Source organism: Prionailurus viverrinus, chromosome D1 (genome assembly GCF_022837055.1).
Source record: "Prionailurus viverrinus isolate Anna chromosome D1, UM_Priviv_1.0, whole genome shotgun sequence".
Taxonomy (NCBI): Eukaryota; Metazoa; Chordata; class Mammalia; order Carnivora; family Felidae; genus Prionailurus; species Prionailurus viverrinus.
Window position 1 is genome coordinate 62,218,483 of NC_062570.1, and position 17,251 is coordinate 62,235,733.

Here is a 17,251-nt window from a genome sequence, read left to right on the forward strand (position 1 = left end):
TTCATTGGATATAGCAATTGATTCTAATAGAAACAGTAGGCTCCAAGTGGCAATTTTAAATTGCCCCTTACTTTGAACCAACTTCATCATGTCCCTCATGTATACCAGCGCTGCCTGGCTGGAATCCCTCTTCAGAGTACCCACTATGAAGTCACTCTCCTTTGCCAGAACCTCCTCTTAGGACCATTGCTGATTACAGCAGTTACTCTCAATTATGTATGTATGTGGCTTAATTGCCACAACACAGAAACAAAACTCCCTCCACTCCCAACTAAGTTACTTACATAACCAAGGGTTCTCCCAGCTTACTTTTATAAAAGTAAAATTGAGAATAGCTAAGCATGAACCCCACTTCATTGAATCAATATTGACTTGTGAATACATGAGGTAATTTGGAAAAAAGCAAAACTCCATCCACCTCATTAAGGAATACAATGTCCAAAACAAATTAGTCTTATGATTATAATTTACAAAACATAAAGATTATTATATTGTTTTTATTAATATATTATTACAATGATTGTTATAACAAAACATTTTAACATTTGGAGCCTATTGTTACAGTCAATAAAATAACTCCTCGTACTATTACAATTATATGAGTTATCATAATGAGATATTCAAGCAAAAACACACATGTGGGAAAATGGACCAACTTCAAAGAGACAGAGCAATAATTTCGAATTTCTGACAGTAAGAAAAGCTTGTTCATATACTTTTAAATGGGCAATGTTGAGTTGTAAACTTCTAGGGCATAACGTTTCCATAGGATAAATTAAAAAGTGTCCTAAGGGGCTTTTATTTTTAAATGCCAATATTTACATTATAATAGAAATTACATCTTTTTCTACACTTTAAACTTCTAATGATAAATCTTAGAGTCAACTTAAAGTATGAAGGGAATTGGGGTGCCTAGGTGGCTCAGTCGGTTGGGCGTCCGACTTCACCTCAGGTCATGATCGCACAGCTCCTGAGTTCAAGCCTTGTTGGGCTCTGTGCTGACAGCTCAGAGCCTGGAGCCTGCTTCAGATTCTGTGTCTCCCTCTCTCTCTCCACCTCCCCCACTCATGCTTACTCTCTCTCTCTCTTCTCTCAAAAATAAATAAACATTAAAAAATGTTTAAAAGTAAAAAAAAATAGAGTATGAAGGCAATGCAGTGTTTTGAAAATTCTTTTAGGAATTTCCCATATGAAAAGATTGAAGACCATTACAGTGAAATAATTTGAGAGGAGAAAGCTTGTTACAAGGGAAGAGAATAGATTACTCTTAAGTTATGGGAGAAAATACAGTTAATCCTGGAAAGGGCTTTCACAGAGGGAATCCTTGGCGCGGGGACCAGAGAGATGGCTGAGTTAAGCAATCTGAGAGGATCTACCTAGAACACTGATATCATTTCCTGCCAGGCCCAGCTTCAAGGCTAATGAGTGGGGCAGAGGACAGTTGCACAGTGCCCAGGCTCAGAAGGGTCTTGTGCTCTCCTTAAAGCTCTGCTGTCATCATAATAAAATTCTTGGCAATTCGATCTTTGAACTTGCATTTTGTAAGTGAACATATGGTACAGTGATGCATGTATGTACCTGCCACCCTTATTTGCTTCCCATGAGCATGGAATTTTGGTATATTCACAGTGAGAGGGAGTTCAAGAAGACACACAGAAATAAAGAGAAGAGAAGAAATCAAGGAGACAAGGAAAGAAAAGAGAAACAGAGCGATGAGAGGAAAGGATAAAACATAAAACAAAGTATACCGGATGTTTCATTTCCACTTTCCTGGCAAAGTCATCAAAGAAGATTCTCCTTCCTTATTTCTTCCTCATTTTATCACCCACCCCCCTTCTTGTTCTCTTTCTCAAAGTGTGTTTCATGGACCAAGTCCCTGGAGGTCGCCACTTTGCTTTACACTCCTGAGCATCACAGACAGAGTCAATAAATAAGCTCACTTATCAAGCCCGCTGACCAGAGGAGGCTGGGCCATAGAGCTGAGCCGAAGACATTCACTGAGCCCAGAAAACTCAGGTGAGAGAAAGATCAGCTACTTCAACCCAGATTACACATTCAGCCCCCTCTGCTCCCTCATCCCACACCCACCCAAACTTGCACAGAAACACAGCTTTTACCTCCTTTCCTGTAAAACCAGATACACACCTCCGGCACAAGCTGTCCCTGGACGAGCTGTCCACACAGCCTCACACTCATGACATCTCCAACACAGCTCCAACCTCAGCATGCCCCGCCTGCAAGTGTGTGTCTACCCAGAGGTTCGGTCTTGAAATCAGATTCCAGCAACCATGTTCAAGGAAAGAACACAGAGTTAACTAATTGAGGTCTAGGTCAGAGAGAGGACTTAAGGACAAGACCCTGGGACAATTTGGGGAGAAGGCCCCTATTGTGGACCAGAGTGGCACTACCTCAATATCTTACCCATTGCTTCCTAAGGGGGGAATAAATCCAATTCTTCCGTAACCACAGTTTTTCTGGTCTTCACAACCCAGAATATCACAGAGTACCACTATCTCATAATAACCACTTAAAAACTTCCTTCAGGGGCAAGAATAGCCTGGGAAGAGAGGGTGTAGCCACGCACTGAAGATAAAGTTCTCAGACACTTAGACTGAGCGGATGTGCAGGGCTGCCCCTGCCAGAGAAACAGCAGCAGCAGCAAAAGCAGCAAACTGCACATAGTCTTTATTTTATGTTCGCCAGGTATAAACATCAAACAATGTTACAGTCTGGGAGGAAAACACAAAGAGCCTCCAGACATAGACCAAACACACATCTGGTGTTTACCTGAAAGCATGCAGGGAAGGTGTGCAGTTTCAAGGACTGCTAGGCAATTACAGTGGGTCTGTCCCCTGACGGGCTCCTGGGGTGGGGGATCTTGGGGCTCTGTTCTCACGGTGCCGTGGCATTCTACAGCCTTGAGACCAGAACATCGCTGATGTTTCAGCAATTACCCCATTCACTTTCCCAGGGCTTACAATACACTCTCTACAAATAACCCCACAGAGGGGAAGAGAAAGAGAGCTCTCTGCCCTCCACCATTTAAGCCTCTCTCCTCTAGTGACAAGGCTCATGTCAAGGCTGAGCCCAGGGCCAGTTGAGGTCATCAGTGAAAGAGTCTGTGCAAACAGGAGAGGCTCCCTAATTCTCTTTACCTCTTTCTTAGTCAGGTAACAAATAAAGTGATTACAGCCTTATGAATTGATATTAGACAAAGTGCCTTGTTTGAAAAACATAGGATTTCAGATATTGGTCACATTTATGCACATTCAGTTAAAGTAAAACTTGAAACTCTGAATCAGGACGCATAAATCAGGACCCCTCATTTCAGTTGTGCAATTAACATGCTTTGTGATGTGGATGACATCAGTTTACTTCTCTGGACTTTGTCTTCCCACTGATTAGGGGTGCAAATGATGATTATACTCTATTTTATCCAGAGGGCTGTTAGGAAATAAAGAAGTTGAAAAAAAGGGGGGGTGATTATTTGGGGTGTCAAAATTATAAATCTCATGAATATTACTTTTTGCTTAACCATAAATTTTGTTAAGGTAATAAATCACATGATGCCATTTCAAATTTAGAGATGGAAAAAAGAAGTCCCAAAAAGATTGTCATATTTTTCCAATGCCACATAATGAGCAGACCTCAGAGGAAAGAATGTCTAGAGTCATTGGTTTTTTAAATTAAAACTTCCCAAAGAAATGGAAGATTTGTTCAAAATCACACATCAGTTTTGTTAGAGAATCCAGTCTAAAATTCAAGTTTCTCAATATCCTACATAGTTTTCCTTTCAGTAGGTGATGTGCTTTTAAAATTAGTTAGCCTTTTACAACAAAACCAGATTCCTTATCAGAATATCTTTTCTGTGAATAACCCCAGGACACTCCATTTTCTCCCTTAATCTGCCTTTTCAGCACTTGGTGTTCTGATCTAGCCTCAGTATCCAGCCATCTCACTGGGAGGCATGCAGGTTGGCTTTGCCACAGTAGGGAGTGCCTTCTCTCAGCTACAATGTTTGATGTCACTTGCTTTCTTCTATCATACCCTGACAAATACTCAAACCACCGTAGACACTCAATCATGAGAATTGTAAACATATTTAGGTGGCCTAGCCTCTTTATAAGCATTCGAGGTGAGATATAAAATGAAGTTGTGTACTGTATATATATGAAGATACATTACAAATACAGAAAATATAGATTGTATTATTATATTATGAATTTTCAAAGTCAGTGGTATCTTACTAAAGTTATCAAAATTGAGTCTTTAGTGAACATTGATCAAAATGTCTAGATCCAGACACAGGCATGATCAGTGTAGAGTATATAATTTCATAAAAGCATGATCTCAGCCAACAGGATTTTGTAAACTATTTGAAGCATCAAAAATTAAAAGACCATTAAGGAGCAGAAGAAAGTTATGGCATCTGGAATCCAGAAAAACTTTCACTGAAGCGTAGAAAAAAGAGAAGGGGAAAATAAAGACAGAAGACTCCATAGGCATGGAAAAGGCATGAACGAGAGAGTCAAGGAACAACCATCAATGTGAGTCAACTAAATGTTAAAAAATGCTGGACAGGATGTGTAGGAGGTAAGTCGTGAAGGATCAGCTTGGAAATATTCTTAAATACTTTGGAATATGGAACTCAAAACATGATTGACAAGTACAAGAATTAACAGAAAGAAAAAACAGCAGACTGTATGCGATAGAATCTTTCAAGATATTTGAACAAGTTAATAACAGTAAATATTTTTCTTACCTAAAAAGATTATTTCACAGAAAGTTCATCATTTTATGTGAATGATGTTACAGGGAAGGCATTCCATTACCCCTTGGATAAAGGCCTTTATTTACCAAGCAGAATGCCTGCTTCCAACATCAGTGATGACAGTCTCCCAGGCACACTCATCCTGACGGGCATCCCAGGGCTGGAGTGGGCCCACGTCTGGATCGCCATCCCCTTCTGCGCCATGTATCTGGTAGCACTGGCTGGGAATGCTGCCCTCATCCTGGTCATTGTGACAGACAGTGCTCTTCATGCACCCATGTACCTCTTCCTGTGCCTTCTCTCACTCACCGATCTGGCTCTCAGCTCTGTCACTGTCCCCAAGATGCTGGCCATTTTGTGGCTTCATGCTGGAGAGATTTCCTTTGGTGGATGCCTGGCCCAGATGTTTTGTGTCCATTCTATCTATACCCTGGAGTCTTTAGTTCTTCTTGCCATGGCCTTTGATCGCTATGTGGCAATCTGCAACCCACTGAGATACACAACCATTCTCAACCATACAGTCATAGGCAAAATTGGCCTTGCTGGGCTGTGCCGTAGTGTGGCCATTGTGTCCCCGTTCATCTTCTTGTTGAGGCGACTGCCTTACTGTGGTCACCATGTCATGGCCCACACATACTGTGAGCACATGGGCATCGCTCGCCTGGCCTGTGCCAACATCACTGTCAATATTGTCTATGGGCTGACTGTAGCCCTGCTGGCCATGGGTCTGGATGCCATCCTCATTGCCATTTCCTACGGCTTTATCCTCCATGCTGTCTTCCGCCTTCCATCTCAAGATGCCAGGCACAAGGCTCTGAGTACCTGTGGCTCCCACCTGGGGGTCATCCTGGTCTTCTACATTCCTGCCTTCTTCTCCTTCCTCACCCACCGCTTTGGCCAGCACCGAGTCCCCAAGAATGTGCACATTTTTCTGGCCAACCTGTATGTGCTGGTGCCTCCTGTGCTCAACCCGATCATCTATGGGGCTAGGACCAAGGAGATTCGGAGCCGACTTCTGAGGCTGCTACATATGAGGAACGTCTCATTGTGAGTTCTGACCAGTGGTTGGAGATGACAAGACTGCTAAATAGATCTGATAATTGTCTGGATGCATGTGTATGTGTGGAAGCCTTTGATATGAGAAGGATAATAACTTATAAGGAAGCACTGGAAAAAAGGGAATGGCCAGAATATTTGGACATGTTAAGGATTACACTGAATATCCCCCTTTAGCAATTCTGAATTGCCGAGAATGAGATTATATTTTTTTCTGTCATCTAAACAGGGAGTATAATTTACCAGGAAGCAATGCATCTCTATCTGTAGTTCACACTGCTTCTCATTGTAGAAATATTCTACTGGGCAATGAAGTAGAATAACAACAAAAACAGCACATTTGGAATGAATCTGAATCTGAGCTTCAAAACTCTGAGCAGTGATTAAGAGCATAAGAGCACAAATGGTGTAATCAGAGTGCTTGGGTTTGAAAACTTGTTTCTCCATTCACTACTTTTGTGCTTTGAGCCTGTTGCTAAATTCTTCTATGCCTATTTAGGTCAACTGTAAGTGGGGATAATAAGATCTAACTCTTGAGGTTGTGGTGAGGATAAAAGAAATTATTGAGTGTATGTAAAAAACTTAGAAAAGTATCTGAAGCTTAAAATGTTCAATAAAGAAATGTAAGATGTAAAATTCATGTGACCTCTCAAAAATTATTTTAGTTTTATAAATCATCTAAGAACAATTTTGTATTTCCTCATCTCACATAATTTTTGTTACTATGTTTATAACTGCTCTATACAGTTAGACTTGTTTGGCACATGATTAGCTCTCACTAAAACCATATTTTCTCCCATTACTACCCACTTCTCTGTTTACAAGGGCCATTTCCTTTTTAGCCACAAATTTATCTCTTATTAGGATTTATAGAAACCTGTTCAGAGTCCCAGTGCCTTTCTGCACAACCCTTGTTCATTTCAATTACTAAGTGTATCTTTTAAATTTATCATATTTGTCATTTATTGAGCTTCTGTTAATTAATATTGTTCATCAAATTAGGAGAGTTTCAGTGTTACTTCTTCCAATGTTCCTTCTCTCTCCTCTACTCCTTCTCAGACTTTCATACATATATATTGGCATTCTTGACGATATCTTATAAATGTTTGAGCCTCTGCTCATTTTCCTTCATTATTTTTTCCTTCAGTTACTCAGACTGCATGATCACTATTGACCAATCTTCATGTTTGCTGTTTCTTTCTACTGTATTGTCAAATGTACTGTGGAGTCCTTAGAGTAAATTTTTATATCAATTATTGAACTTTATTTAATGCTTATTTATTCATTCTCAGAGAGAGAGAGAGAGAGAGAGAGAGAGAGAGAATCCCAAGTAGGCTCCTCACTGCTAGTGCCTAGCCCAACGCAGGCTGAATTCATGAACTACAAGATTATGACCCGAGTCAAAATTCAAAGTCAGATGCTTAACAGACTGAGCCACCCAGGTGCCCCTCAATTATTGAATGTTTTTAACTCCATAATTTATATATGATTTTTAAAAATAATTTTTATCTCTTTACTGGTATTATCACAATCACAATTTCCTTTAGTTCATTGAGCCTATTTAAAATGATTGATTTAAAGTCATGATTAATAAGTCTAATGTTTTGACTTCCTCAGGACAGTTTCTGTTGGTATTTTTCCCCTCTGCATGGACCATAATTTTTGTTTCTTTTGATGCCCCATAATCTATTGAAAACTGGACACTTTGTGGCAATTCTGGGAATCACATTTTTCTCTATCCCCAGAATTCATTTTTATTGCTATTTGTTGTTGTTATTGCTGCTGGCATTTACTTAGTGAATTTCTGAATTAATTCTGTAACATCAGTTGTTTTGTGTGCAGCCACTGAAGTCTGCTGAGTTAGCCCAGTGCCAGCTAATAATTGGAAAGAGATTTCCTTACATACCTGGAAGCAGTATTTGTCTTTGCTCAGAGATCTGTAGGCATGTTGGAACCCAACTTCAACACCCAGACATTCATTATGGGACTCTACGTTAGTCTTTATCTTTCTGCTCAGGCACAGTCTCAAGATGAGCCAGGGATGAGACATGAGTGCCTTCTCAGACCTTTTCTGGTCATTTCTACAGCCCTGGGCATATGCAGAGCTCTGACATGCACATGGCCTTCTATACCTCAGGTATACGTCAAAAAAATTCAAAGCTCTTATAAATATCTCATTCTTCAGCTTTTCCTTTTTAGCAGTTTGGTTAATTTAATTTTTTTCCCAACTGTTATCCACTGTCACAGTCAGCCGCAAAGTTAATTGATTACTAGTAATTGTTTTTGACTTACCCACTGGCAAAATGATGTTTGCATTAAGAGGGCTACAGATCAGATGAAATAGAAACAGTCTAGCAAGAGTGATCTTCACAGGAAGTATCAGGTCAGATAATGACAATTTTCTGGAAAGGAGATTCTGAAAGAAGTCCAGCTCCAAACTGCTCCCTCTGGATGCCCCTGGACTATTGGTTTTCACTGTGCATTCTGGTTATTATTTTTTAAGGCTACAGTAGAGCTAGAGAGAGGGTGAATGGGATTAGGACAAATCAAAATGACACATAGCCACCGATCTTGCAAAAGGTCAACCATTTTTCTTAAATACACTCTACTTAGACAGATGCAAGCCTTTGTTCAACGTCTAGAATTTTGAACAAGTTGATTCAGACCATTTCTTGCCCATTTTCTCATTTTCTCAATGGAAGAAGAAAATTTCCGAGGTCCTTACTCTGCCATTTTCACAGATGTTACCACCATTCTCCATATTATTTCCTTGCTGGCAGAGTGGGAGGCAAGATATCCATTAGGGGAAAAGGGAAGAAGTGTGTTATATTTGAGAACATGTTTTTTGGATCATAACTGTTATGAACACCAGGTCACTCACTTGTCAGTTAGACGATGCTATCTAAACCATGACTGAAACCTTAGTTTCCCTATCCTTAGAAAAATATAATATCTTACAAACCCCCTCCATATGTTGTTGTGAGTATCATATGGATTATTTACTTAGGTTGCAGATGGCAGGGGTACAACAGATGCTATTTTCCAGACCAGCATCTATCCCCCTTTTGGGACAATCATAGGACAGACACGGTAGAAACCAGAGAACTTGTCTCCTGTCAGTTGTGGATGTTCTCAGGCAGGAATGCTGGGCTGAGAAGGGAATTTCTGACTTCACAGAGGAAGGACTTTCTGTCACTTTTCTTCTAAGGGCACTGCCATTCTCAGCTCTGGTTTAAAATCTTCCACTCCTCTTTGACTATTACTCTCATCCCCATGTCCATTTAGTTTTCAAGTTTCATGGCCTTTCTACAAATATTTCTTCCATTTTATTTATACCTTATCTGCCTGAATTTAGACTTTTACCATCTGAATTGCCAAAGCAATCTCCTAATTTTCCCCTGCACCAGCTCTGCCAGGATGCATCAATTTCTTCCCTTTGCTCACAGAGTGATCATTATAAAATCTAAATATTCCTCCTTAGGTTCTTCAAAGCATACACATTATCCTTTCTTCCAAAATTAGGTAATGACCGAGGTGTGTACCATCCTTAAGGTCTTGGTCTTAACTCATCAGTCTATTTCTATGACCCATTGATTTTTGGCTAGAATACTTCATCTTCCATTTCTTAGGCAGAAAAAGAAGTGTACATATTATAACCTGGTACAAGTCGCTGTACCATGAGTTGCTCAAGGATATGCTTATTTGGCATTGGATTCCCTTATGTCTTCTTTCATGTTAGTCATTCACTCCTTCATGGACAATATTATAGTAATATCATACCATAAAACTGTGCATCCACTGTCACCACTGACCTCAATATTCCTATATATGTTGGATTCTCAATTATGAGGCTGTTACAGTTGACTGTTCCATATTTCTTGATTGTTTCTCCTTTCTCGGATTACTAACTGCCGCACTTCATTGATCCTCCACCTATCTCCATGTTTACTCCCATATTTACCTCCCTTCAGTTTCCTTTACCCTTGTCCATGTAACTGCAGAGGCTGAAAAGTCCCATGATTTGTCATGTGCAAGATGGAAACCCTGGGAAGCTGGTGATGTAATGCTATCTAAACCTGAAGGCCTGTGAACCAAAGCAGCTGAAGGTAGAGATTCTAGTCCACTTCTGAGGGCCCGAGAATCAGGAGTACCAAGAACCAGAAAAGATGATGTTCCACCTGAAGCAAACAGAGAAGAAGCACCTAGGTTTTCTTCCTGCAAACTTTTCTCTATTCAGGCCTTCAGTGGCTGGGATTATGTTCACAGATGTTGGGGATGACAACCTGCTTTACTGAGCCCATCAATTCAAATGCTACTTTCATGCAGAAACACTCTTACAAACACACCTAGAAAACTGTTAGCCAACTATCCAGGAACCATGGGAACCATTCAAGTTGACACATAAAATTAACAACCACACTGTCTAATCTAGACTAGGTGTCATTTGCACGTATTTTTCTCATTCATTCCCCATATCTGTTTCAGTAGTCACCAAACCTTAAATATTCTATATCCGAGTGTAAGTCTGACAGCAAGCTCCAAACGGGCAATGAATGTTGGAGATAAGCCCTAATGGGGAAAATAAAGGTAATTAACCAGAGCAAACAAAATGATTGCTAGACAAAGCTAACGTTTGAGGCCAGGGATATACATTGGGTTAATTTGAGGATATTTATGATTTTTATCCATACTATTTCTATGGGCTGATTGTATATCACAAACAAACAAAAAAAAAACAAAGAAACAAACAAAAAAACACCTCATATGTTGAAGTTGAAGTTCTAAGCCCTAATGTAACTGTGTTGGAAGTTAGCATTTAGAGGCATAATTAAAGTAAATGAGGTCATAAAGTTCTGTCATGACTAAGTTCAGTCATGACTAAGTAAGTCATGGTTCTTTTTTTTAATTTTTAATGTTTTTTAAAAATTTTTTGAGAAAGAGAGAGAGAGCACACGCTGGGGAGGAGCAGAGAGAGAGACACACAGAATCTGAAGCAGGCTCCAGGCTCTGAGCCGTCAGCACAGAGCCTGACATGGGGCTTTAACTCACGAACTGCGAGGTCACGACCTGAGCTGAAGTCGGACGCTTAACCGAGTCACCCAGGTGCCCCAAGTCATAGTTCTTAATGAGGAGTTACATGAAAGATAATTAAAGAAAGATTCAAAGAGTAAAGACCTCTTTTTTTACTTGGTTAACTTCAGGTAATTTTTGCAATTTTATTTAAATATCTATCATTAGACTATGCTGTTAACTGGAAAGAAAAATAATTCTGAAAGGTGAATTATTAAATTTAGTACTTGTAAATGTAACTGACATATTTTATGAACTCCTCTATTTTTCAAAATTCACTAGATGACTTCTAAAGATAAAAAAATTATGTCATGTTTTATACATGTTTTTGGTTTTAGTGAAGATGTACGTTAGAAAAGTTATGTATTATTCATTAAACACTATTTTTATAAATTTTATAAAATATTTTTGAGTTTTATTCAATCCTAAATTTATTTAATCTCAATTTTTCCCATGTTCTTAGTGATATGTTTCTCATTTATTTTATAATAAAAAATTATCAAGTATAGCTAAATGAATGGGTTTATTTTGATTTTTATATGATTTATATTTATTAAATCCCAAAATGTCATACAGGTTATAACACACGCATGCACAAATATGAGTACAGGGTTTTTGTGTTACTTGCTAAGCCATTGTCTCTCAGCTTCAAACCCTTCTGTGCTCTGCTTGGGGGTGCCTAGGCTGGGACCACACTTTCCCTCCACCTGCTGGCTGGCTGTTAGACGCTGCCAGTAGAGGGCAGTAGAGGCCGATTAGAAAGCTGGGTCAGGGCTAGGGGATTTGATTATCCTATGCACACTCTGTTCCTGTTCGTGTCACCCAGGTTCCCCTGTTTTCATTGGTGATACCAGTTGATTCTAATAGAAACAGTAGGTTTTAAGTGGCTTTTTTTTTGGTCCTTACTTTGAAACAACCTCGTCATGTTCTTCAGATATACCAGCACCACCTGGCTGGAATCCCTCCTCAGAGTACCCACTATGAGGGCACTCTCCTTTGCCAGAAACTCCTCTCTCAGGACCATTGCTGATTACAGCAGTTACTCAATTATGGCTGGATTCCCACAGTGTGGAAGAAACTCCCTCACTCCCAACTAAGTTACTTACTTAACTATGGGTTCTTAGAGCTTATTTTTATAAAGGTAAAATTAAAAGCATCTAAGTACAAACCCCACTTCATTGAATCAATATGAACTAATGAATACATGAGGCTAACTGGAAAAAAGTAAAAGCTCCATCAACCTCATTGAGAAATAATATTCTAAAAACAAATTAGCCCTATGTATATAATCGATAAAATTTAAACATTATCATATAGCTTTTATTAATTAATGATTATAATAATTGTTATATTACAACATTTTAACATTTGCATCCCATAATTACAAGAAATAAAATCTCCTTGTATTATTAGAAACATATAAGTGTTATAATGAGATACTCAAGCAAAAATATACATGTGGGAATACAGACCAACTTTAAAGAGAGAGAGCAATATTTTTGAATTTCTGAAAATTAAGAAAATCTTGCTCAAATACTTTTAAATGGGCATTGCTGAATTGGAAATTTCTAGGGCATACAATTTCCATAAAATAAATGAAAAACTGTCCTATGGGAGTTTTATTTCTAATGTCAATATTCACAAAATACTAGAAATTAGGTCTTTTTCTGCTCTTTACACTTTTAATGAAAGTTCTTAGAGTCCTTTTAAAGTTTTGAAGAGAATATAGTGATTTGAAAATTCTTTTAGGATATACCCACATGAAACGTTTGAATGAATGTTAGATTACAATAATTTGAAAGGAGATATGTATATTACAAAATAAGAGAGGTGAGTACTCTGAAGTCATGGAAGAAAAATCACCTATTCTGCAAAGGGTTTTGATGCCAGGAATCCCTGGTGCAGGGACCAGAGAGATGGCTGGAGTTAGAGAGCTGAGGGGATCTACCTAGAGCACTGATGTCATTTCCAACCAGGTCCGGCTTCATGGCAAACAAGCAGGACAGTTACATGGTGCCCATGCTCAGAAGGTCCTTGTGCTTTCCTTAAAGCTCTGCTTTCATCATATTGAAATTCTTGGTAATTTGATATTTGAACTTGTGTTCACTTTGTAAGATCACTTTGTAAGTGAACCCTACAGTACAATGATGTATGCACTTGTCCACTACCATTATTTCCTGCCTATGAGCATAGAATTCTGGTGGGTTCACAGTGAGAAGAGTTCCAGGAGGACAGAAACAAAGAGAAGAAAAGAAAGGAAGTGACAAGGAAGAAAAGAGAAACAGAGAGATGAGAGGAAAGGATAAAACATAAAACAAAGTATACCGGATGTTTCATTTCCACTTTCCTGGCAAAGTCATCAAGGAAGATTCTCCTTCCTTATTTCTTCCTCATTTTATCACCCCCGCCCCTTCTTGTTCTCTTTCTCAAAGTGTGTTTCATGGACCAAGTCCCTGGAGGTCGCCACTTTGCTTTACACTCCTGAGCATCACAGACAGAGTCAATAAATAAGCTCACTTATCAAGCCCGTCGACGAGAGGAAGCTGGGCCATAGAGCTGAGCCGAAGACATTCACTGAGCCCAGAAAACTCAGGTGAGAGAAAGATCAGCTATTTCAATCCAGATTACACATTCAGCCCCCTCTGCTCCCTCATCCCACACCCACCCAAACTTGCACAGAAACACAGCTTTTACCTCCTTCAGTCACACTGTGTATTCAGATTCATACCTCCTGCACAAGCTGTCACTCGACCACCCTCTGTCCCCAGAGTCTCACTCTCAGGACACCTCTCACATAGCTGCAACCTCAGCATGCCCCGTCTGCAAGTGTGTATCTACCACAGAGGTTCGGTCTTGAAATCAGATTCCAACAACTGTGTTCAATGAAAGAACACAGGGTTAAATAACTGAGGTCTAGGTCAGAGAGGGGGACTCAAGGACAAGACCCCGGGACATTTGGGTGGATGCCCCCATTGTGTACCAGGGTGGCACCCCCTCAATATCCTTATCCCCTTGCTTCTCAGGGGAAATAAATCCAACTCTTCTGTAACCACAGTTTTTCTGCTCTTCACAACCCAGAATATCACAGAATACCACTATATCATAATAACCACTTAAAAACTTCCTTCAGGGGCAAGAATAGGCTGGGAAGAGAGGGGAAGGGAAGATGGTAATAATTGTCACTCTCTGCCCTCTACTATCCAAGCTTCTTTCCCCTAGTGTCAAGGCTCGTGTCAAGGTTGAGACCAAGACACTTTGGTGTCATCAGTGAAAATCTCTGTCCAAATAAGAGGGGCTCCTCAATTCTCTTTATCTCTTTGATATTCATTAACTAATAAATTAATTGCAGCCTTATGAATTGATATTAGAAAAAGTGGCTTATTTGAAAGAGATATCTAAGAATTCAGATATTGGTCACATTTATGCATATTTGGGTGAAGTAAAACTTAAAAATCTGAATCAGGACACATAAATCAGGACCCCTTATTTCAGTTGTGAAATTAACATACTCTGTGATGTAGATGACATCAGTTTACTTCTCTAGACCTTGTCTTCCTATTGATTAAGAGTGCCAATGGTAATTGCACTCTATTTTCTCCAGAAGGTTGTTAGATGATAAAGAGGTTGCAAAAAAATGGGGGTGATTATTTGTGGTGCCTATATTTTTAATTTCATGAATATTACTTTTTGCACAACCGTAAGTTTTTTGAGGATAGAAATCACATGATGCCATTTCAAATTTAGTGATAAAAAACAGAAGGCCTGAAAATGTTGTGGGATTATTCCAGTGACACATAATGAGCAGATACAAAACAGAGAATGACTATTGAGTCATTAATTTTTCCAAATTAAGACAGCCCAAAGAAGAAGAATATTTCTTCAGTGTCACAATCAATTCTGTTAGAGAATTGGGACTAAAATTCAAGTTTCTCAGAATCCTGTACAGATTTCTTTTTAGTAGACAATGTTTTACTAAGGGAAAATGTTTGAAAATACCAGCTAGACTTCTACAACAAAAACAAATTCCCTTTCCAAAATATCTTCACTGTGAGCAACACCAGGACACTCCATTTTCTCCCCTGATGTGCTTCTGTCAGCACTTGGTCTTCTGATCTAGCCTCAGTATCCAGTCATTACACTGGGGGGTCACACAAGACCTCAGGTTGGCTTTGCCACAGTAGGGAGTGCTGTCTCTCAGCTGGAATGTCTCATGTATCTCTGTCTTTCTTCTACTGTATCCTCGGGAATACTCAGCACACTGTAGATAATCAGGAGATATGGAAGCACAATCAGGTGGACTAGCCTTTTTCTAGACATTCCAGGTAAGATATAAAATGAAGTTATGCACTGTATATTTATGAAGATACATACAAATGCAGAAAATACAGTGATTGCATTATTATATCATGAAGTCAAAAAGTCAATGATATGTTAGTAAAGTTAATGGAATTGAGTCTTAAGTTGACGATTTACAAAATGTCTACATCAGGACTCAGTCATGGTCAGTGTAGAGTATACAATTGCATAAAGGCATAGTCTCAGCCATTGGGATTTTGTAAAGTAGTTGAAGGATAAAAAATAATAATAAAAGATCATTAAGGACCAGAAGAAAGGAAAGTCTTCTGGGAGGCAGAAAAACTAACTGAAGCTTAGAAAAAAGAGAAAAAAGCTTAGAAAGGAGGGGGAAAATGAAGACAGAAGATTCTATAAGCATGAATGAAAGAAAGAAAGAATATTCCTCAATGTGAGTGGACTAGACTAATAAATGATGGACAGGATGTGTAGCAGGTAAGTTGTGAAGGATCATATTGGAAAGATGCTTAAATGTTTGGTGCTTGGAATATAGAACTATAAACATCATGGATGGGTACAGGAATTAGCATAAAGAAAAAAAAAAGACTATATGTGATAGCATATTTCAAGACTCTTGAACAAGTTAATAATAATAAATATTTTTCTCCACCTAAAAAGATGGTTTCACAGAAAGTTCATCATTTTATGTGAATGACCCAAAAGCCTGATATTACAGGGCCAGAATACCATGACCCCTTGGATAGAGGCGTTTATTTCCAAGCAGAATGTCAGCTTCCAACATCAGTGATGACAGTCTCCCAGGCACACTCATCCTGACGGGCATCCCAGGGCTGGAGTGGGCCCATGTCTGGATCGCCATCCCCTTCTGCGCCATGTATCTGGTAGCACTGGCTGGGAATGCTGCCCTCATCTTGGTCATTGTGACAGACAGTGCTCTTCATGCACCCATGTACCTCTTCCTGTGCCTTCTCTCACTCACCGATCTGGCTCTCAGCTCCACCACGGTGCCCAAGATGCTGTCCACTTTATGGCTGCATGCTGGAGAGATTTCCTTTGGTGGATGCCTGGCCCAAATGTTTTGTGTCCATTCTATCTATGCTCTGGAGTCCTCAGTTCTTCTAGCCATGGCCTTTGATCGCTATGTGGCAATCTGCAACCCACTGAGATACACAACCATTCTCAACCATACAGTCATAGGCAAAATTGGCCTTGCTGGGCTGTGCCGTAGTGTGGCCATTGTGTCCCCGTTCATCTTCTTGTTGAGGCGACTGCCTTACTGTGGTCACCATGTCATGGCCCACACATACTGTGAGCACATGGGCATCGCTCGCCTGGCCTGTGCCAACATCACTGTCAATATTGTCTATGGGCTGACTGTAGCCCTGCTGGCCATGGGTCTGGATGCCATCCTCATTGCCATTTCCTACGGCTTTATCCTCCATGCTGTCTTCCGCCTTCCATCTCAAGATGCCAGGCACAAGGCTCTGAGTACCTGTGGCTCCCACCTGGGGGTCATCCTGGTCTTCTACATTCCTGCCTTCTTCTCCTTCCTCACCCACCGCTTTGGCCAGCACCGAGTCCCCAAGAATGTGCACATTTTTCTGGCCAACCTGTATGTGCTGGTGCCTCCTGTGCTCAACCCGATCATCTATGGGGCTAGGACCAAGGAGATTCGGAGCCGACTTCTGAGGCTGCTTCACTTGGGGAAAATTTCAACATGAAATTTGAGTACAGGCTAGGGATAAGGAAAGTAAATGGGTTCTGAGCTTTCTAGGTACATTTACATGGATGGAGGCCTCTAATATGACATAAGCGTGTTTTTAGGAGAGGAAGTAGTGGAAGCAAAGAGAAGGTCAGATGAATTGGAAATACCAAAAATCACATTGAACACACCACATTCTTGAGGCTCTTTGGGCAACGCTGAATAACTCAGAGAGATGATAATATTTTTACTCTTGGGGAAATTTTACAATTAGGAATAAGCACACCTTGGAGATATCTCAGTAGCTACGATAGTGCCCGTGCAGAATGCTCCTGATT

General features: G+C 39.9%; 2 protein-coding genes across 2 annotated transcripts; both read left to right on the top strand.

Moving 5' to 3' along the window:
- Positions 1-4,853: 4,853 nt before the first annotated feature.
- LOC125146994 (olfactory receptor 52D1-like) lies at positions 4,854-5,822 on the top strand. Its single transcript, XM_047823945.1, has one exon. It carries the CDS (start codon positions 4,866-4,868, stop codon positions 5,820-5,822), a length of 957 nt encoding a protein of 318 aa, XP_047679901.1. The 5' UTR covers positions 4,854-4,865.
- Positions 5,823-15,937: 10,115 nt separating this feature from the next.
- LOC125146993 (olfactory receptor 52D1) lies at positions 15,938-16,932 on the top strand. The gene has a single exon (XM_047823944.1). The coding sequence runs from the start codon at positions 15,976-15,978 to the stop codon at positions 16,930-16,932; it is 957 nt and encodes a 318-aa protein (XP_047679900.1). The 5' UTR covers positions 15,938-15,975.
- The last annotated feature ends 319 nt before the right edge of the window (positions 16,933-17,251 follow it).

Bases quoted from the DNA above. Each gene is read 5' to 3' on its own strand.
- LOC125146994 (XM_047823945.1), top strand. From the start codon at position 4,866: ATGCCTGCTTCCAACATCAGTGATGACAGTCTCCCAGGCACACTCATC.
- LOC125146993 (XM_047823944.1), top strand. From the start codon at position 15,976: ATGTCAGCTTCCAACATCAGTGATGACAGTCTCCCAGGCACACTCATC.